This window comes from Armigeres subalbatus, chromosome 1 (genome assembly GCF_024139115.2).
Source record: "Armigeres subalbatus isolate Guangzhou_Male chromosome 1, GZ_Asu_2, whole genome shotgun sequence".
In the NCBI taxonomy this organism is placed as follows: domain Eukaryota; kingdom Metazoa; phylum Arthropoda; class Insecta; order Diptera; family Culicidae; genus Armigeres; species Armigeres subalbatus.
The window spans coordinates 181,703,914-181,723,721 of NC_085139.1; the positions used below are offsets into that span (position 1 = coordinate 181,703,914).

At 37.6% G+C, this 19,808-nt stretch overlaps 1 protein-coding gene across 6 annotated transcripts in view; it reads left to right on the plus strand.

Moving 5' to 3' along the window:
- The window catches only part of LOC134205579 (E3 ubiquitin-protein ligase HECW2), a 224,362-nt gene extending 208,084 nt beyond the window's left edge, over positions 1 to 16,278 (plus strand). For all 6 annotated transcript variants that reach the window (XM_062680942.1, XM_062680946.1, XM_062680945.1 and 3 more), the window contains 3 exons: positions 2,408 to 2,599; positions 12,124 to 12,390; positions 12,449 to 16,278. In XM_062680942.1, the coding sequence (XP_062536926.1) occupies positions 2,408 to 2,599; positions 12,124 to 12,390; positions 12,449 to 13,256 (1,267 nt within the window). In that variant the 3' untranslated portion in view covers positions 13,257 to 16,278. The remainder of the gene's footprint in view (positions 1 to 2,407; positions 2,600 to 12,123; positions 12,391 to 12,448) is intronic.
- The last annotated feature ends 3,530 nt before the right edge of the window (positions 16,279 to 19,808 follow it).

A 19,808-nucleotide genomic window follows, 5' to 3' on the forward strand; every position in this document is an offset into this window, starting at 1 on the left:
CTCAAATTTTGAATTAATAAACAAAGGTTGTGCTCTTATTTCAAACTATTCCGGACAACTGAAGTGCCCAACCAAAAAAAAAATAGAAGGTTGTATCCGAGACACGACCGCTAATTGGACGTAGGATTACGTAAAATGCAGTTCAATTTAGAAAAATTCAATATGTCTTCTAAAGTTGATGGTAAGTAGCTTGAACCGTTACCGATGCCATCATTGCGATGAACTGCAACCATCAGGTAATTGTGTGTTTTTTTAAGAAAATTCTTCGAGAATCAACTTTCTGTTGTATAAAATGTCAGCTTTAAAAAGAACTGATTTATGTTTAATAATGTGTTCTTCCAATTACTAACAGCAACGAAACCAGAATCTGAATCTTGGGACAAAATTTCACCAATTTCAAATGAGACGGACGCAATTTTGCAGCATCTCCGGACGATGATGCTACCGACGGAAAATGCTCTTTGACTGACGTCAACGTCAGTCACTCGATAATTTGAGACGTTATCCCTGCGAATAAATTTTTGGAGCGTCTCCCACCGCCGAGCGCTGCTACCGACGAAGATTTCCTACCGTCGTCAAGCGATTATGTTTCTCACTTAGAAGAAAATTTATTTCGGCTCTACCTTTTCTTGTGTAAAACGAAGATTCTGAATAGAACTGATTTTTAATCAACAATGCGCAACAATGCTAATAACTCGTGCAAACAAACGTTAGTCGGACCCGGCGTGAAAATTTCACTTGATTTGCTGCTGCCGTCCGACAGTCACTCGATGATTTTTCGCTAAAACGCTACCATTTAGAATACATTTTCAGTACCGCCACAGAGGCACCGGGACCGCAACCAATGCCATTTTGTCGTGAGAAGAATCGATTTTCTTTCCACAATGCGCCTTCCTAACAGCAACAAACGAAGGTCCAATCATTGCGTTGAATTTTCTCTTGGGTGTTGTTGCTGTTGGCGACGGTCAATCGATGAATAAATCGTTCTTTCCGCTGGGACCGTAGCTGCCGGCAACATCTTGCGACAGCTGCTGTGCGGCCCTCGTATCCGCTTCCCTTGATATCTTGGTTGAACTGAGGATTAGAGTCCAACCCGTCAGTTGCACGATTTTGATGTCTGTGCTTGCGATGCACGTAAGGGATTGGTTAGTTCACAGATTTTGGACAGTACCTGCCAAAGTTCGATTTTTCAATAGTTTAGCGTTTTCTACCGATTGTTTCAACAGTTGGGAAAACTATTAAAGAGTTCGTTGAGCGATTGATACTAAAATCTCCAAAATCGGTTGAAAGACGGCTGAGTTATTAGCCCATACTTCCTGATTACTTTTTGTGACGGTCTCAAATTTGACTCTGCAGAATGTCCCAGGAGACGCAGGACGTTAAAATAGATTCCATTCTATTAACAAGTTTTTAAATACGGACTTTCAGCCCTAGGCTGTCTCGTCTCGGGAATATTATATATTGCTTCATTTTGCTGCATTTTGCTAAAACTAACAATTTTTCTAAATCATGTTCATATCATTGCATTCTTTGCTGGGGAGAACTATAGAATTTTTGGATCACCTGGAATCCATCAATATTGGTTTACCGATCGGATGAGAAACCCAAAAATGTTTTCGTATCAAAACCACTAACGATCGTTACGCCGAATCTACGACGTCCTAGAAACTCTGATCCACCCAACTTACCTACTTAGGGGTCCTGCGCGAGCCGATGCGATCTATTAATCATGAGCGAATTATTCGTTATATATTCTATTTTCACAGTTTATTCAATCTGGCTTGATTGAACTTTTGTAGGATTTGTAATCGTCGGAGTCCTTCGCTGTTGAGTTTTTAACTAAATAGATATGTGAGCCATTCGATCGACTCGCTTTTAGTGTCTCTGGCCAGACTGGAAGTACGATCGCACTCTTTCTTAGGCGGATGTGGCGCTTAAGCTCCGAACAGTGGCGATCTTAATCCATTCGTTAAATCTGGCCATACATGCTGTCGATATCGATACACACTCTTGTGGTCGTTGTGAAAGTGCGTTTTTCGAATGATAAGTATTTTTCGCCTTTCTCGTAAAATAAACGTACGTGATTTTATGAATTTTTGATTCATCATTCAATTTTGCGGCATGCTTATCTTATGGATGGAATACGATTATATTCTTCATATCTTCTGAAGTGTATAGAAATCATTCAAATGACTTGCTACTAAATATAGATCCTAAAAACTGTAACTGAGTTTTGGATACATTAATTTAAAATTTCTTTTACTTACAGAAAAATCGTTTCTATTTTAGCCATTGTGTGTATTATTATATGTTATGCCAACTCAATTCAATACGATCAACCCTATGTCATTTAACAATTTGTTTCCATTAAATCTAACATTGAATCACTTTTGATTTTCCTTTACAGCCTATTCGAGAACGAGATTATGAGCTACATCCCCGTGGAGGCTCGCAGTCCCCAAGGTTCACCGAATCTCAATAGTTCCCGCGTACCTCAACGTGCCCCTCCTCCGTTCCGTAGAGACTTCGAAACCAAGCTGCGCACGTTCTACCGGAAGCTGGAATCCAAGGGATTCGGACAGGGACCGCACAAGCTAAAGTAAGTACCTACCCCCGGCATTGTTCTAAAATTCTACCGCATTGTTCGCCAATGCGCTCAAAAATCCTTGACTCATCGATATGCCCTTGTTTGGCAATGGCAGTGAAGCGAAACCCACTAAAACGGTTGGAATTTATCTAATCGGGCCGAACGGAACACTGTGGTATGTTGTCCTAAATCGTGGTCAACAGTAATAAGTGATTTTTGGACCCTTTTTTTAGCTTTTCATCCAGGAAATAGCGGAATTGGTAATTCTCACTATCAGTTCCTGCTTGCTTTGTTGGCAATCCTTCATAGCAAAAAAAAAACATTCTCCTTATTGTATGTACTACATGTAGGCCTATCCACATTTAGAAATAATTTGACCACCTGTTATTTTCGCATTTTCCCTTGTGCATCGTCTACCATGCCCTCGCCCTCGTTGTCGGTCAAACTAGAGCGATTTTTTAGCTTATCTTGTTCAAACCAGGAACACACGCAGCGATGCGATGAGCGATATGTGCTGACTAACAAGCAAGCACACAGGAAGGTATGTTTGTCAATCCGGAAAACTGATTGCCACGGCCGTCGTCGTCTTCGAACGGCAATATGCGATTGTCCTCCAAAGCAATCGGCAGCAATAAGCCATGTGTGGCGAGGAGGAACGTCGCAAAGCGCCGAAACCCCTCAAATCGGCTCGACTTCGATTCGGTGCAATCGACTTAATGGTCGGAAGGCGTTGTGCTGTTTTAAACAGTATTTAGCAGCAGAATGTGATAAAAATCGAATCACACTCGGAGACTTAAGGGGTGGACCATTGTGGCTTGGGTTTTTCTTTCCGTACCAGCCAGCAGCGGAGTGGAGCTTGACCGCGAATCATAAATTAATAACTCATTCGCGCGGGTTGTTGTTTCGAGATAAGCATGGCATGGCAGCCCTCACAGTTCGGTGAACATCTGATTGGGCGATCATGGATATCCGCTGCATTATGGGCTTTGTTTGACCTAGTCGGTCCATATAAGTATCAACGCTTGTGTGTAGGGTTTTAGCAACTTAGTAACATGCATTATTTGTCCATCTTCGTCTTGGTCCATTAGGGATTAATCTGGGGCTCAAATTGCTTCACTATAGATATCTATTTCTGTGGAAGCACTGCAAGTAATAAAGCAATGAGGTAGGGAAGACTGAGTAGACTACATCCCCTTTTCTCATTTTCGATATATCACAACCAAAAATAAATAAATTTATGCGATTTTTGCACATACCCTCCATTAGAATCCTATGTAGATTTTCCTGATTGCTGTGCGTATTTATGAACCTTTTTTATGGAATTCGACAATGTATCTTAGAATTTGGGAACACTACTAAATAAATATTTGTTTGATCAAACCTACAAAAGAATGGACAAACGAGAAGAAAATATGGTGTTGTTGATCTAAATAACCTAAAAATTGTAAATAAATGTTGACATTTTTATCAGTAAGTACAGATCATTTTTTTATGTGTATGACTTTGTACTTTAAAATATATATATAGCATTCGGTCAACGTTATGAGAAGTTATTCGAATTTTGCCTGGCCACTGAAAAGATCTCTAGGAGGGTCCAAAAGTACAACCCGTCCTGTTGTCAATCCACAAAATAAGTCACTACATAATGATCATTTGAACTACTTTCGTTCTCTGCGAAACCGGGGGATCAAGTCTCCTCACCTTCTCCTATTGCAATTGTAGGGGTGGCAAATATTGGATCACGGGGGTTGCAAAAATTAGAATCGTCTGGCGAAAATTAAATCAAAATACTTGCAACTGAAACGGCTTATTTCTATTAAATAGGAATAATTTATCGCCATAATAAAATCAGAATTACAAGAAAAGGATTAGGATTCTTATAATTCCAAAATGTAGGAAATATTAAAAATGTTTTGTGTTTTGCGGCAATTTTTGAGACAAACCTGCGCTCAGGGTGGCGAAATATAATTTTGATGTTTTTATAATTAAATATTTTATACTTATGTTCGCTTATTACCATCTATCAGTCCTAAATGATGTAATATTACAAGTCTTTTTCTTAGTGTGTGACATCAGCATTCTAAATTTCATTGATTCTGAGGGGAAAGAGCCGTTTGGCCGAATGCCACTTGGTCGAAGGCCGCTAGACCGAAAGTTATTTGGCCGAATATACCATTTGGCCGAACAGGTAATTTGGCCGAACAGATCATTGGGTCGAACAGGTCATTTGGTCGAACAGGTCATTTATCACTTTTCACTGCGAAGAGAGACATCTCTCTTCTTATCTCTACGCATTTTTAAATTTCTTAATTTTAAAATTTTAATTTTGTTAAATTTAAAATTTTTAAATTTTTAAATTATAAAATTTAAAAATTTAAAAAGTTTCAAAATTTAAAGATTTAAAAATTCAAAAATCTAAAAATTAAAAAATTAAAAAATTCCAAAATTTCAAAATTTCAAAATTTCAAAATTTCAAAATTTCAAAATTTCAAAATTTCAAAATTAAAAAATTTAAAAATTTAAAAATTTAAAAATTTGAAAATTTCAAAATTTCAGAATTTCAAAATTTAAAATTTCAAAATTTAAAATTTAAAAATTTTAAAAAAAATTTAAAAATTTGAAAATTTAAAAATTCAAAAATTTAAAAATTTAAAAATTTAAAAATTTAAAAATTAAAAAATTAAAAAAATTGAAAATTTAAAAATTTAAAAATTTAAAATTTAAAAATAAAAAAAATAAAAAAAAAAAAAAATAAAATTTGAAAATAAAGAAATTTAAAAATTTAAAAATTTTAAAATTAAGAAATTTAAAAATTTATAAATATAAAAATATAAAAATTTAAAAATTTAGAGATTTAAAAATTTAAAAATTTAAAAATTCAATAATTTAAAATTTTAAGAATATAAAAATTTAAAAGTTTGTAAATTTGAAAATTTTAAAATTTAAAAATTTAAAAATTTAAAAATTTAAAAATTTAAAGATTTAAAAATTCAAAAATTAAAAAATTAAAAAATAAAAAAAATTAAAAATTGAAAAATTTAAAAATTTAAAAATTTAAAAATTTAAAAATTTAAAAATTTAAAAATTTAAAAATTTAAAAATTTAAAAATTTAAAATTTAAAAATTTAAAAATTAAGAAATTTAAAAAAAAAAAATGAAAATTAAGAAATTTAAAAATTAAGAAATTTAAAAATTTATAAATATAAAAATATAAAATTTAAAAATTTAAAGATTTAAAAATTTTAAAATTTAAAAATTCAATAATTTAAAATTTTAAGAATATAAAAATTTAAAAATTTATAAATTTAAAAATTTAAAAATTTAAAAATTTAAAAATTTAAAAATTTAAAAATTTAAAAATTTAAAAATTTAAAAATTTAAAAATTTAAAAATTTAAAAATTTAAAAATTTAAAAATTTAAAAATTTAAAAATTTAAAAATTTAAAAAATTAAAAATTTAAAATTTTAAAATTTTAAAATTTTAAAATTTAAAATTTAAAAAATTTAAAAACTTTTATTCAGATCAGTAGCTTTTATTCAGATCAGAATTAGCTGTATGGTTTATTCAACCTCTAGATCAACTATAACATATTTACCTGTTATAAAACGAGTACTAGCATTTAGTTCATTCAATTCCACCAAGTTTTTGACGTAGGATTACGTCTTTCCGGAACATAGGGGGGTCATTATGCAGTTTCAAATCTGAGACCGTCACGAAAAGTGGTCAGGAAGTATGGGCTAAAAACTCAGCCATCTTTCAACCGATTTTGAAGATTTTGGTGTTATTCGATCGACGAACTCTTTAAGATTTTGCTCAACTATCGAAAAAATGCATTCAAGGTGCTAAACTATTGAAAAATTGAATTTTACTGGGCACTGAAAAATCGGTAAACCAACCAATCGCGTATGTGCATCGCGAGCACAGACATCAAAATCGTGCAACTTACGGGCTCAAGTCCAATCCTCAGTTCAATTAATTTTTTTCAGAGAGCGGGCACAACGATGACGCCCGTTGCAGCAGTCTCAGCAGAAAGCGGAACATCGAGAGGCCATCGCCAAAAACAACAATCTTCGGACTATCGTTTAGTTACTGTTAGTGGCGCATTGTGGAAAGAAAATCGGTTCTTCTCAGGACCAGTATTTCATGAGAAGAAAGAGCTGATTGCAAAAATGGCATCGATTACGGTCCCCGGATACTAGTGGCGCCACTGAAAATTTTTTCTTAATAGTGGCTATTTAGCAGAAAAGTGAAATTTTTACGCATGGTACCCCAAGTAACAATTTTCATGCTTATTGGATTTATTTAATTCTTATAACGGATTTATGACAGCAGTCATCATGGCTAGTTGCTCAGATTCATTGGCGATCTTATTGCTATCAATAAACCTCTAATAAATCTGCTCGAAAAGCTTCAAACGTCAAATGCCGATTGGTCTTGATAGCAACTCTATGGTTATAACGAAGAGCGTAATAAGTCCAATTTTCAAAGCTTTATCAAAGCTATAATTTTTGGTCATAATGTGGTCAAACGAATAACCCCAATAAGAATATTGACATTGCAAAGGGTTTATAACGGTGTTCAATAAGAGCAAAGTTTTTCTGATCGGAATCTATGATGGCCATATTGGAAATGGAGAACCATTTTCAAGTCAGTGAAATTTATCACTGGAATTTATTATTAGACGGTGTTTTCGCCGCAAATGATACGTTTTTGGTAAAAAAGAAACATATTTGGGTGTAATATCAATAAATTTAGTGAAGATTTACGTTATTGATGTTATAATAATTTTAAATTTATTGCCCAAAACTATATTATTTTGCGGGCGCGTAGTGCTTAATCTCATTTTTGCACAGGCTTTCACCATGAAATCGAGCGCCCATCCTCATCATGATTTTCATTTTCATTTTCAACACTTTAGTTTGTTATTATTTGTTTTGTTTCTCTTTTTTTTTGCAAGGTTTTGTTTCTCTTTTTTCAAAGCAACATTTTTGACAGCTGCCGCAGCCAAATTCCCTTTTTTGCGGGCGGCTTGAAACGGATTTTTATATACTCTTATAAGAGGTTTATAGTGGTAATCTAGAGAGAGCCATTTGGACTTATCTTACTCTTATAGTGGTCATCAGAAGGTAATCCTGTAGTAATGGGTTTTATTATCAGTTCTTGTAATTCGATCTTGAAAACCTTGTTTACTATACTGCCGCTAACCGCAAGTCGAGCACATCTGTATATGGGCCTCCATATACAGATGTGCTCGACTTGCGGTTAGCGGCAGTATAGACCAATGCAGAAATTCTTTACCCGATTGAATTAGACATTTGTGCGAGTCGTCCACTCGAACAAAAGTTCATATGCGACCCGCTCAAACGTCATAATTTCTTGGGGGACTTCTTTTTGCGTTAGTCTATGAAGGCGCATTGTGGATCAAAATCGATTCTTGTCAAATCTACCATTGTACACAAGAGAAGGTAGAGCCGAAATGTTTTCTTTAAATTGCACACCATAACCGCTTGGTGACGGTAGAAAGTTGGAATAGATAGCAGTAAAAGTGCGGGAAGTGAACTATGATGACGTCTCACATCATTGAGTTGCGTTAGCAGTCAAATGAGATTTTCCCAAGATTCTGATTTCGGTATACTTGCTGTTTATTATTGAAAAGGCGCGTCATTGGAAACAAAATCATCTTTTTACACGAGCGAAGGTTGAGCCGAGACAAAAATCTGCAAAAAATGCAAATCATAATCACTTGGTGATGGGCAAAATTCTTTGTCGGTAGCAGCCCATGCGCTCCTTGCATGGAGACGTTGCAAAACAATGTATTAGAATGGATGACGTCTATCGTGTTCCAGCGGCAAACCATAAATTGGCTGACAGTGGCATCAGTAGTGGAAATTCATTTCAAAATTTTGATTTCCGGTGTGCGCGGTACGAAAATTCCTCTCCTCTTTGAGTGGGACTGTGGCCCTGAAAAGGATCGTTTTAAGTGAAGCTACTTCTTCGTTCATTCACTAGGAGCTGACCCTGACTGGTTACGACTTCGGAACCCTCCGAAACGGCGGGCTTGGCCAGCTCGACACGCACGAAGATGTCGTTTACGAGGCTGTTTATAATGCTCGACGCCTTCGATGAGACGCCCTTGATGGTGTTGCTCTGAGCCTTGCTGCCACCGCCCGTAGCAACCATCATTGCTGTTGCCTTCTTCGCAGCCTTTCCACCGCCGGGGAAGTCTGGTTGGCGCTGCGATGCAATTGTCCTGTAGATTTTCCGAAAAAACCAGACTTAGGCTGGTCAGAATACGTTTGCATGGAGTCCGAGGCTCCGCCCCTTTGGGGGTCGTATCATTGGCATCGGCTTGCTTGCTCCGCCTTTCTTTCGTTCGATGCCAGTGCTTTCGTACATAACCAGGGACTCTTCTTCTACTTCTTCTACTTCTTCAAAGTGCAAATTATTATCGCTTGGCGTCGGCAGCAACGCAAGCGCTCTTCGGAGGGGGATGCTGCGAAAATTGATTCGCATGGATGGTGTCTATCGCGTTTTAGCGGTAACTTATCGAGTAGCTGACATTGGGGTCAGTAGCAATGAAATGAAATTGTCTCTAGATTCTGCTTCGGTTTTGTCGCTGCATGTGATTGGGAATGCATTACTAAAAACAAATGGGTTTTTTTCAGAATCATAATTTCACACGAGAGAAGATTGAGCCGAGACAAATATTTTTCAAAGTACAAATCATAAGCTGTGTTGCTGCTTGTGATTGGATAGGCGTATTGTGAAAAACAAATTGGTTCTTATCATAACCATCATATTACATGGGAGAAGTTTGAGCTGAGACTGAGATAGTGTGTTTTGTATAAACATATCCTAAGCACATGCTACTTGAATGTTATACTATTATGCTATTGTTGGCCATAATTTTTCATTAAATCTTTTATGTTTTCACATGTCTTATTGTACTTGGTACAGTCATTTTAAATGCGAATGCATCTGTAAATTATGTGTATCTGTCTGTCAATAAGGATTCATGTTCCCGTGTTACAATTTCTTCGAGTAGAATTCAACTTAATCCGTGCTGATACAGTCGTTAACTCTGATCATGAAGATTCCGACGCCAGTGAAAATGTTGTGATGCAGTCCGCAAGAGCAGATGTCGATGATGAGCGTGGTGACGTTGAAGAAAACGTATCTGCTGTCGCTGATGATGGCGAACACATTTTCTTCGCTTTTAACACAAGACAAATCCAATTACGATCGGACTGATCGGGAGTTCCAGGAACGATTCGTGGAAAACGATTTCGGTTGCGCATGTGATGTGTGTGCTAGAATCTGGTTCAGAAATGATTTGAAACCAATCTCCAACTCAAATGCTGCCGTGTTGCTGGCGACAAATTATTTCGAAACGGTGGAAGGATTTTCGGCGTGTGCTACGTGTCGAACAAGCCTGAACCGCGGATAAATTCCCACATTGTCGCAATCCCAAGTTTCCGTCCGCTTTACATATCCCAAGTTTCAATTTGCCTCCGCTGGACCCACTTACCACAAGTTTGGTGTCTCCCAGGATCAATTTCATGCAGTTTTGTCGTTTGCGGCATACTGCAGGTTTGTGGAAAACTTATTTTACTTAAAAATTTATTACATCAAATAAATATATGATTTTCCCAATCTATTTTCATTAACATGCAACAAGGTAGTTTGGAAATTATCGGCGAAATTATCAACATTCCAGTCGACGTGGCCCAGAAGGTAGGCGAACTTCCCCGCCAACTGGATGACGACTATGCTATCAACGTGTGCATCAAGAAATACTTCATATTACACAAATCAAGTTACTTGTCCGGCTACTTTCTTTCGCTAATAATGAAATAACCAGAACGGTTAGCATAAGACTAAACTAAACTAAAACTCTAAACTTCACTTACATCAAGTCCCTCCACTTAAATATGTAATCTTTATGCGATGGGTGGGTTTACGGCATTAGCACTGAGATGGCAACCAAAGACATATCATGTCGTGGTGGTATCACATGTTGACTATTTTTAATTGGTGCCGCGTTACATATCTGGCATTGACGCATTAATTTAACGCATATGCATATGATCCAACGGACATCGTGTCTTGGACCCTTGAATGGTAGTGCAGTCATGCAGAGGTTTTTTTTATCAGTGATAATGATGGGAGCTCTCTTTTTTTCGGCAATACTTTTCTGTTCCCTGTGACGATGAGTCGTAGCCACGCTTATTTTTAGCTAGCTAGGCATTTATTGATAAACAATATATTTAAGACATTCGTAGGGAATTCATTTTTATAAATCGGGGATTGAAAACTTTCTTATATTTGATAAGTCGGAAGTTTTTCCGACTCAGTTTCTACGATGATGCATTGGGCAACATGTTCCATGTGAGTCGAAAAAACTGCTTCGGTCGATTTTGAGCGCGTACAATGGCAATACACGTCTAAATAGCATAAAACTGACAAAATCATTTGACTCTGACAAGAAAATGACAAAAATTACTTTAAACTACTACAATGTTAGTTAGCATGAGACATGTCGGACTATTTATGAACGTAATTCCCTCTGATTCAGTTGCAACCAGGTGGGTGGCACGACGCCATGTTTTTGCAGCCAACATCTCAGTGTAAAATTCATGACAGTATGTGTTTTGTTTACAAACATCACATTTGATTCTCATTGGGATACAGAACTGTCAGTGGGATACGGTCGCGAAATGTTGGCTGCAAAACAAACCTATTGTGTGAGATAGGGATGCCACCGGGCTGGTTGCAACAGCGTCATCTTGAACGACATTTTCCGTGTACGGCTGACAAACTGCTTCGAAAGGAATTATGCTACGGTATCATTAAAGGTCTGTACGGGGGTTTCTACTCTATTCAGAGTCCCACCAGCAAACCTTAAAAAAATGAACTCGCTTACAACAAGTCGCAGATTTCTTCGAAATCGATAGATGACTCAACAACAGAACTGTTCGATAATCTATTTAACAACATATTTTCTGGGATTTTTGGCGGTTGTTTAGCGAGTGATAATTTGTTTTTTTTTGTTGGCCTGTTTTACAATTCGACCAGTTGATTAATTTTCTCATGTAGGCTCATTCGGGCCATTGACTAATTCACGGGCCATTGACTAATTGCTCGATAATCCACAGAGCATAGTCCACAAATCTAGTGTTTCCAGTTATTTTCCTTTTGTCATTACAGTAATGATTCAAAAGTCACGAGGAAATTAGGTGTACAAAATGTCCACCATCATGAACATGTCTTTTCAAAGTTATTTTTAATGGCATATCAATCACGTCCAATCAATCAATCTCTCTTATCGGGGTGCACTTTGTTTTCGATAAATTAACCACGACGTGACATGCCTTCCTTCGCATTTCAGGAGATTGTACTGTTCATTTACTTTCTGAAATTCTTGCCAGCAATATCCCAAAGATTCCAAAGAGTTAAATTATGAGGCAATTAAAAAAATTCTTCTCATTGAAGGTTAAAACGAAATCCTAATATGCTTTTCAACCTTTCATTACAGGTTACACATCCGACGGTCCCACCTGCTGGAGGACGCATTCCGGCGAATCATGTCAGCCAACAAAAAGGATCTCCAGCGAGGGCGGCTGGCTGTCCTGTGGGACACCGAAGAAGGGCTGGACTACGGTGGTCCATCGCGTGAATTCTTCTTCCTGCTGTCCCGTGAATTGTTCAACCCGTACTACGGTCTGTTCGAGTACTCAGCCAACGATACGTACACGGTGCAGGTCTCACCGCTGTCAGCTTTTGTGGATAACAGTCATGATTGGTAAGTTATGGCGATGTACTTGTATTGTTTAGCATACTGATTCGGTCGTTTTTCGCAGGTTCCGCTTCAGTGGTCGGGTTCTTGGGCTGGCCCTCGTTCACCAGTACCTGCTGGACGCTTTCTTCACCCGTCCGTTCTACAAAGCTCTGCTGCGGCTTCCAGTGGCTTTAAGCGATCTGGAATCACTCGATAACGAGTTCCATCAATCTTTGCAGTGGATTCGGGACAACGACATCGGATCCGGGACATCACTAGGGCTCACCTTCTGCGTCACGGAAGAGCTGCTCGGTAGGGTTGTAGAGCGGGAGCTCAAACCGGGCGGTAAGAATATTCCCGTTACGGAGAAAAACAAACGTGAGTACCTGGAGCGGATGGTGAAGTGGCGATTGGAGCGTGGAGTCCAAGAGCAGACTGAATCGTTGGTGCGTGGCTTCTATGAAGTCGTCGACCCACGGCTGGTATCGGTATTCGATGCTCGGGAGCTGGAGCTGGTGATTGCCGGAACGGCAGAAATAGATCTCAACGACTGGCGGATAAATACGGAGTACCGCAGTGGTTACCACGATGGTCACCAAGTGATCGTGTGGTTCTGGCATGTGATTGAAAAGTTCTCCAACGAGCAACGGTTGCGGTTGTTGCAGTTTGTGACGGGTACATCCAGCATCCCGTACGAAGGATTTGCGGCTCTTCGTGGTTCGACTGGCCCGCGACGGTTCTGCATAGAGAAGTGGGGCAAACCGAACGCGCTTCCGCGAGCCCATACTTGCTTCAATCGTTTGGATCTACCGCCCTATCCAACTCCGGACATTCTGTACGAGAAGCTCCTGCTAGCCGTAGAGGAAACTAATACATTCGGAATTGAGTAGCTAACTGGCAACGGTGAACTCTGGTTTAGCCGGAGTGATGTGTTCTTATACTATCTGTTGCTGTTTCTGTTTTACAGTGTGTTTATTTTCTATTTCTTCAAGATTTTAATCGTACAACTGTTGTGAAGAAATAGAGCACGTTACCAAGGAATCAGCTGCGAACGTTGAACTCGAAAGTGAGAGTGCAAACGGCGCCCATTGGTGCCCACGCCCATCCATCCAGCAACAACGGCAGCAGCTGAGAGCATTTCATTGTGAGAATTTTCAGCACTAGCAAACAAAATAAAAACCCGAACAGGATTGCATTTATTATATGTGCACTAGCGATGCAGAATACATAACTGACGTTATTCACTCGACTAGGCACCAGCTTGGTGCTGCTACAGCTGCTGTTGCTGCTGATGGGGCCACGGCTGGATGGGAAGCGAGCAAACTTTTGAATTATTAGTGCGAAACGAACCGGGTTGTTGCGCGTTAAGTTTGAACACATTCAGATGGGCGGCACGTTTGGTAGGCAGGCGGTGCTGGTGGAAATCGTTTGATGTAAAGAACGACTGGAGCATCCAGCGAAATTATCAAACGAATCTTAAATTGGCTGACGATGAAGTTTTTATACATAAAGTTTACAGTGAAATTTTTCCAACTTTCTTGACGAGTATGGCTTTGAAGTGAAATTTAAACCATTCGACACTAAGGCACGTAACAATTTGATATTTTTTTTAACCATAGCACTTGCTAATAGTTGGCTTTTTTTGAGTTTTGCATGAGAATGGGATTAAACTATTATAAAGCGATTATGTATTGTTTGACGCATCATTGTTCTTTAATCATTAACTAAACTGCTGTGACTAGTTGTTGAAATATATTCAAAGTGATTAATTGTTTATTTCTAAACGAGAAAACGCATAATTGATTTTGACGAAAGTTATTAGTTGCAAGAAGGTGTCTTATTCTTACCAAGATAAATTCGACACAGTTTTTCGAAAGCGCTTGTTTGAAAATTGTACGATGCCTGATTTTCGGAAAGATTCTCATGCATTGAGAATGGAACTTCGAGTGGACCTCCAAGTCATTCCAATTTATGAACTAGAATTTTTGCACTTTAACTTGTGAAAACGTTCCCTCGTTCATTTATTGTGCACCACTAATTGGATGTCGAGATATTATGCTACTTCAAGAGATTTATAATTACTCCCTCAATCAGCAATAGTACAACAGTGTTGTTATTAGTATTTTTGTTTAAATTTAGGTCCATCATTCAGTACGAACAAACGGTATGGAAAATATTCCAAACGGAATCGTGCCAATTAGACAAGCATGCAAAACGATCGCTTAATGTCACCTAGATGGCCATAATTATCGATTTCAAAACAGTTTACCATGCCACTGCAGTACACTAGCTCGGCTTCTTCAAACGAGCGCACTTTTATCGTCACCAGATTCGCGGTTTATCGCCCCACTGGATATGCAAAGCAGCGCGATAAATTTCCATTATCTTGAATGGATCTCCGATAATCGGCCCATAAATTGAGTCATCTTGGACAACTCCTAGTGGGCCGATCATTATTGTTGCATTGTTGATAGAATCTCACCTGAACCATTTAGCGCTCTGAATCGCCTCAGCTTCCTTTGTTTAATTTATTCCAGTTTGGAAATACTACGAAACGCCTTCTGGATGTGTGTAAACATGCATGACAACTCAGCGTAACTAAATCGCTGCTATAGCAAAGCTGGTCCTACCGCAACATCAAAACAAATGTTACAACAAAATATGAAATAGACGCCTGATGATAATAGTTACATATTCAGAACTTAAATAGGATTCTAGCAACCTGCTTTCTGTTAATCAGTGTGTAACTATCTTATATCCGTATTGATTTAATAGACAAAAAGATACAAATAGGAAATAGTGAATACAATGATCAATAGTAGACACTTCAAATTGATATGCTACCAGGACACAAACATCGCTTATAATCCTGTTCGAAATAGCAAACGACATTATTGAAAATCAAAAAAATTCCAAAGATCCTCAGTTATCCATATTGTTCTCCCATGTAGTGAACAGTTTGTAAGGTATTTCAGTAACCCAAAAGCACATTGTTTTGATTTTACTCTAGCGCAATAGTTGCGCCACAAATTATGGGAAAATCAAACAATACACCAGTACATGTTCTTTTTCTAGTCATTATTACACAAAAGAACAAACCGATACAAATATAAAAAGCAAATTTTACCGCGAAACAATCCCTAAACGCGAACAAACACAGCCTAGAAAATATTTGCGCTTGAAAACAAACCGCAGGAGCCACCCTTCACATACCAGTAAATGAACATGACAACCCACGCACACTTTCAAAAAAAGTAAACTAAACACCGCCACTCTTGAAAATATCCAACTATTACACAATAAAGCATTGTTGTTCTTTGTTCCAATTCAACCAGTAAAATTTACCAGAGAGAAATTGAAAAACAAATCAATAATAGTAATATTGCACAAACGTTGTCTTTCGGATGAAGATTGACCGAGCATTCCTGTAGCTGCTTTATTATGTTATGTTTCCTGTTTTGTTTTAGTTTTACCTTCTTGATCTACAATTAAGTAAAAGGGTTTTACGATAAAATACACGGCAGTTGGTCAAGCGTGTGACAGAAAATTTTAATCCAAATCGCAAACAATAAAAAACAGGTATCTAAGCCAGAGCTTGAATAAAGTTCGTCCAGGTTATGTTTGTTATTTATCTATAGTTTAGTATCCTTTGTTTCAAGTCATCAATTGGAAACTATGTAGACAGATGGTACGATTCGTTTTAGGAACCAAAATTTGAATCATTCCTGGTATGTTTTACCTGCATGTCTAGTTTTAGTATGTGTTGGCTTTACTATAAGAACGATTTCTGTGCGGGATACAAATCAAGTGTCGTCAAATACCAATTTTAGTCATATCATAAGTTAATAATCTAAGTTTGTCATACTTAAGGAATCGCTTGATGTGAGTCAACATACAGAGAATGGAAAAATATCCAAATGTGTGAGAATTTATTTTGATGACAAATTTCTTTTTCTCTATAGTTGTTCGTAAAACTTTAGAAGTCCAGGAAATTTCATTGTAGTTTCAGGTGATGCAATTTTGTGCAGACCTCCCAGACCGGTATGCCGTATTCGAACACCATTGAAATTGATTTGTTAATCCTCGGGAAGAACATGTTGAAGGATTTGATGTGAGGAAGATGACGACCTGAGTCTTCGCCGCGTAATTATTTTATTGGCCACTCCCAAGTCCAACCATGGGCCCCGCCATTGCCAATTGCCAACAAATTTGAGTTAAAAAAGGCGCAGTCCAATCGGGTTGTACCCAAAGGTGACGTAGGACTACGTAGTTATTCGAAATTTATATTTGCCATAATAATTTGTGTCTCTTTATTAACATTGAGCAAACTGCTCGGAGGTCAACTGAATCAAGAAGTCGAATAGTTGCTCCCAGTTGGATGGACTTTGAGTCTCCAACCGTGGAATTAACATGACTCATCGGCCGCATCGCCGCTGAAGCCACTCGACTGGCTTTCAGTGGAGGACATCACAATCCTAGAAGACACCATCCTCAAAAATGTCCGAAATAAAAGAGAAATAATCAGAAGTGGCGCGAAACCAAACGCAAATGTATTTATTTGCAACGTTCGATTTTCGCGCGCGATGAAAGCGTACGTGGGAAAGTAAGCAGAATTTCAAGAATTAATCATACACAGTCTTTTTCAGGACTTAAACTATTTATCGAAGAAGAGGTCTTGGCGTCTTCATAAATTTGGCAGTCATCGGCGGAAAGTAAGTGTTTGTGGCAAGATTATTTGTTTTTGTTTCTGTTAGTCATTGGAATTGAAATCGATTTTTTCTGGGTAACCATTTTATACAAAAGAAGGTCAATCCGAGATAAGTTTTCATGAAAGTGCAAAACTTAATCCTTTGGCGACGGCAGACAGTTACCCTTTGGTAGCAGAATCACAAGCGCTCGACGGAAGGGATGATGCAATAAATTTGTTTGAATGGATAAAATAGCTCACAGCAATCAAGCTACCACGTCAAACGCCGATGCAATCGAAACAGTACATTCTTGCAATCAACCCTTTCTTTCCAAAAAATGCTGGTCCTGAGAAGAACCAATTTTCTTTACCCCAGTGTGTCTTTCCAATAACTAACTGAAATAAACCGCTTGTCGGAGCCTTACGTTGGAATTTAACTTCACCCGATGGCCACTAGGAATCGCTACAGACGCCACCAATGCAATTCGACGGTTTTCCTTTGACACCCCACCAGAGCCTTCGTGCTGCTGAGTCCGCTCCGCTGCGTCTGCTCTGCGTGAAATCTTGTTCAACCGCTCTCTGCGGAATCCCGATCAAAATGGCTCGCCGGAAAGCAGCTTTCTTGTATTCATGAAGTATGCCCGTTCGGACGCAGCGGAGAGGTAACAGCAGCACGATGGCACTGACAACGTTTTCAACGAAAAACCATCGCATTGATGGTGGTCGTCAGCGTCGGTGGTCATCATTCAACCTCAACGAACCAGCATTTTATGTGGAGAAAGGGTTGACTATAAAAAAGTCATATGTTGCGATCCCGCATGATGCAGTGTCGATGCCAAAAATTGATTCCAATTATTGGCGTCTTACTGAAAAGTCATCGAGTTTGGTTGCAGTTAGTTATTGGAAAAGCGCATTGCGAAAATAAAATTTGTTCTTCTCAGGACTAGCATTTTCTGGACAGAAAGGGTTGATTGCAAAAATGGCCTGTTTCGGAGGCATCAATTCTTGTTCGAACTGACAATTAGATCCAATGCCACAAGCTGCTAAATTGTTTGCTTATTTTCAATAATAAATAGTTAAATATCTGTATTTTTAGAACAATACAATGAAACGTTGACTCATCCTTTATCGAATGGTCCAAAAATATTGGAAATCTATCCAGTAACGGCTGATATTAATGTTCAAAGTCTATCATATTTTCGTGACGGTCTCCGATTTTTGCAATCGCAAAGTGAACCCCAATTTAGAAAAGACGGACGTAGTCCTACGTCAAAACTTCTTCGTATGTTTTCCCGTGGAGATTTTTTCGATTATCATATTTCTCCTTCTTTCATTTTCATGCAACATCAAAGCGCCAATTATGTTTCGATGATACATACAACGTAAATAAGGACGATATACATTATGCAAGAAAAGCGACCAAAAAAATATACAACCATAAATAAATTATCCAAACATTATTTTATACTTTGGTTTTTATTTTTTAAGATATTATATTATTAAACTTGAATTAGACTTAGGGTTACTGCTACTGAACTTGTTTACTATTTTTGAAATTTTTATTTCAGCAGTAAACACGCATGTTACCAAAACGAAGCGACGAAATTGGTGCTGTATTTCTTTGCTCGGCGATAAGATAAATATTTGTTCAATGAGATGGAAAACGGAACAGTTTCCCCAAAATACCACTTTTTACCCAGGTCTATAAAAATTATTATTAGAATTTTTGAACTTTAAATACTGTCATCAATTAGAAATCCATAAATGTCCTACACTTGCTAGAGTAAATGAGGGCTTGATGTAGTTAGAAATAAAACTAATTATGTATTTAATTATTAGTTTTAATTCCAGAAGTTTTGAAAACACACATTGCTAATTATTCTACACAGCAATTGTCGTTTTCCAACATCAATATCTATAATCAATCCCCATAAATTCGAAAGTTAAATGTTAATACGTTACGTTTATACAAGTCCTACATATACTCACGGTTGTGTTTAAAACATTACCCCTTAGTCGTTTTTGGAAGCAGGCCACGGCGTGTGTATGGGGGACCTTCATGACAAAAAAATGAGCATCGCCAAAACTTTCGCTACGTGAAAATATAGCTCTTAAGCTTTCATTTCGTGACTATTGGAAATAGATCTACCGAGGGGTCTCGAACAACTTTTTTTTTCTCCCTGAAACGGATCTTTGTAGTTGGAAGACCAACGATTATTATTTATCGCGTCCCATTTAAAATGAGATTCCTGGATTTTTTTATTCCAATAATCGTATATAAACTCAGGGGTACCGAAATTACCAAGTTATATTCTAAATTAATAGTTTGTTGGAGCTCAAGCGTCAAAGTGCATGACGAAGCCGAACTCGATATATTTATGTTATCCCTGCAAACAGCTAAGAAAGGCTTGGATGGAGATTATGCTCTGCATCGTCATCTTATGCACATATACTTCAGAAATCTCAGCGTGCAAATTTATGACTAATGTTCAGCTTCTGATTTTTAAGAATTTAACGGTAAATCGCACATGGGAAATTATATTACTCAAATTTCCAGGGAAAAAAGAGGAATAATAATATAGTAAATTAACGATCATTTGTCATAAACTCAAAAATTTTGTAGAACAACGACTTTTGGGGGAAACAGTATTTTTATGCACTTAAAAGCTTAAAAATCACTTTAACATGGACAAAACGTGAACGGAACGAATCGCAATGTTCACAAGACTTGTAGAGCACACCAATAGCTTCCGTA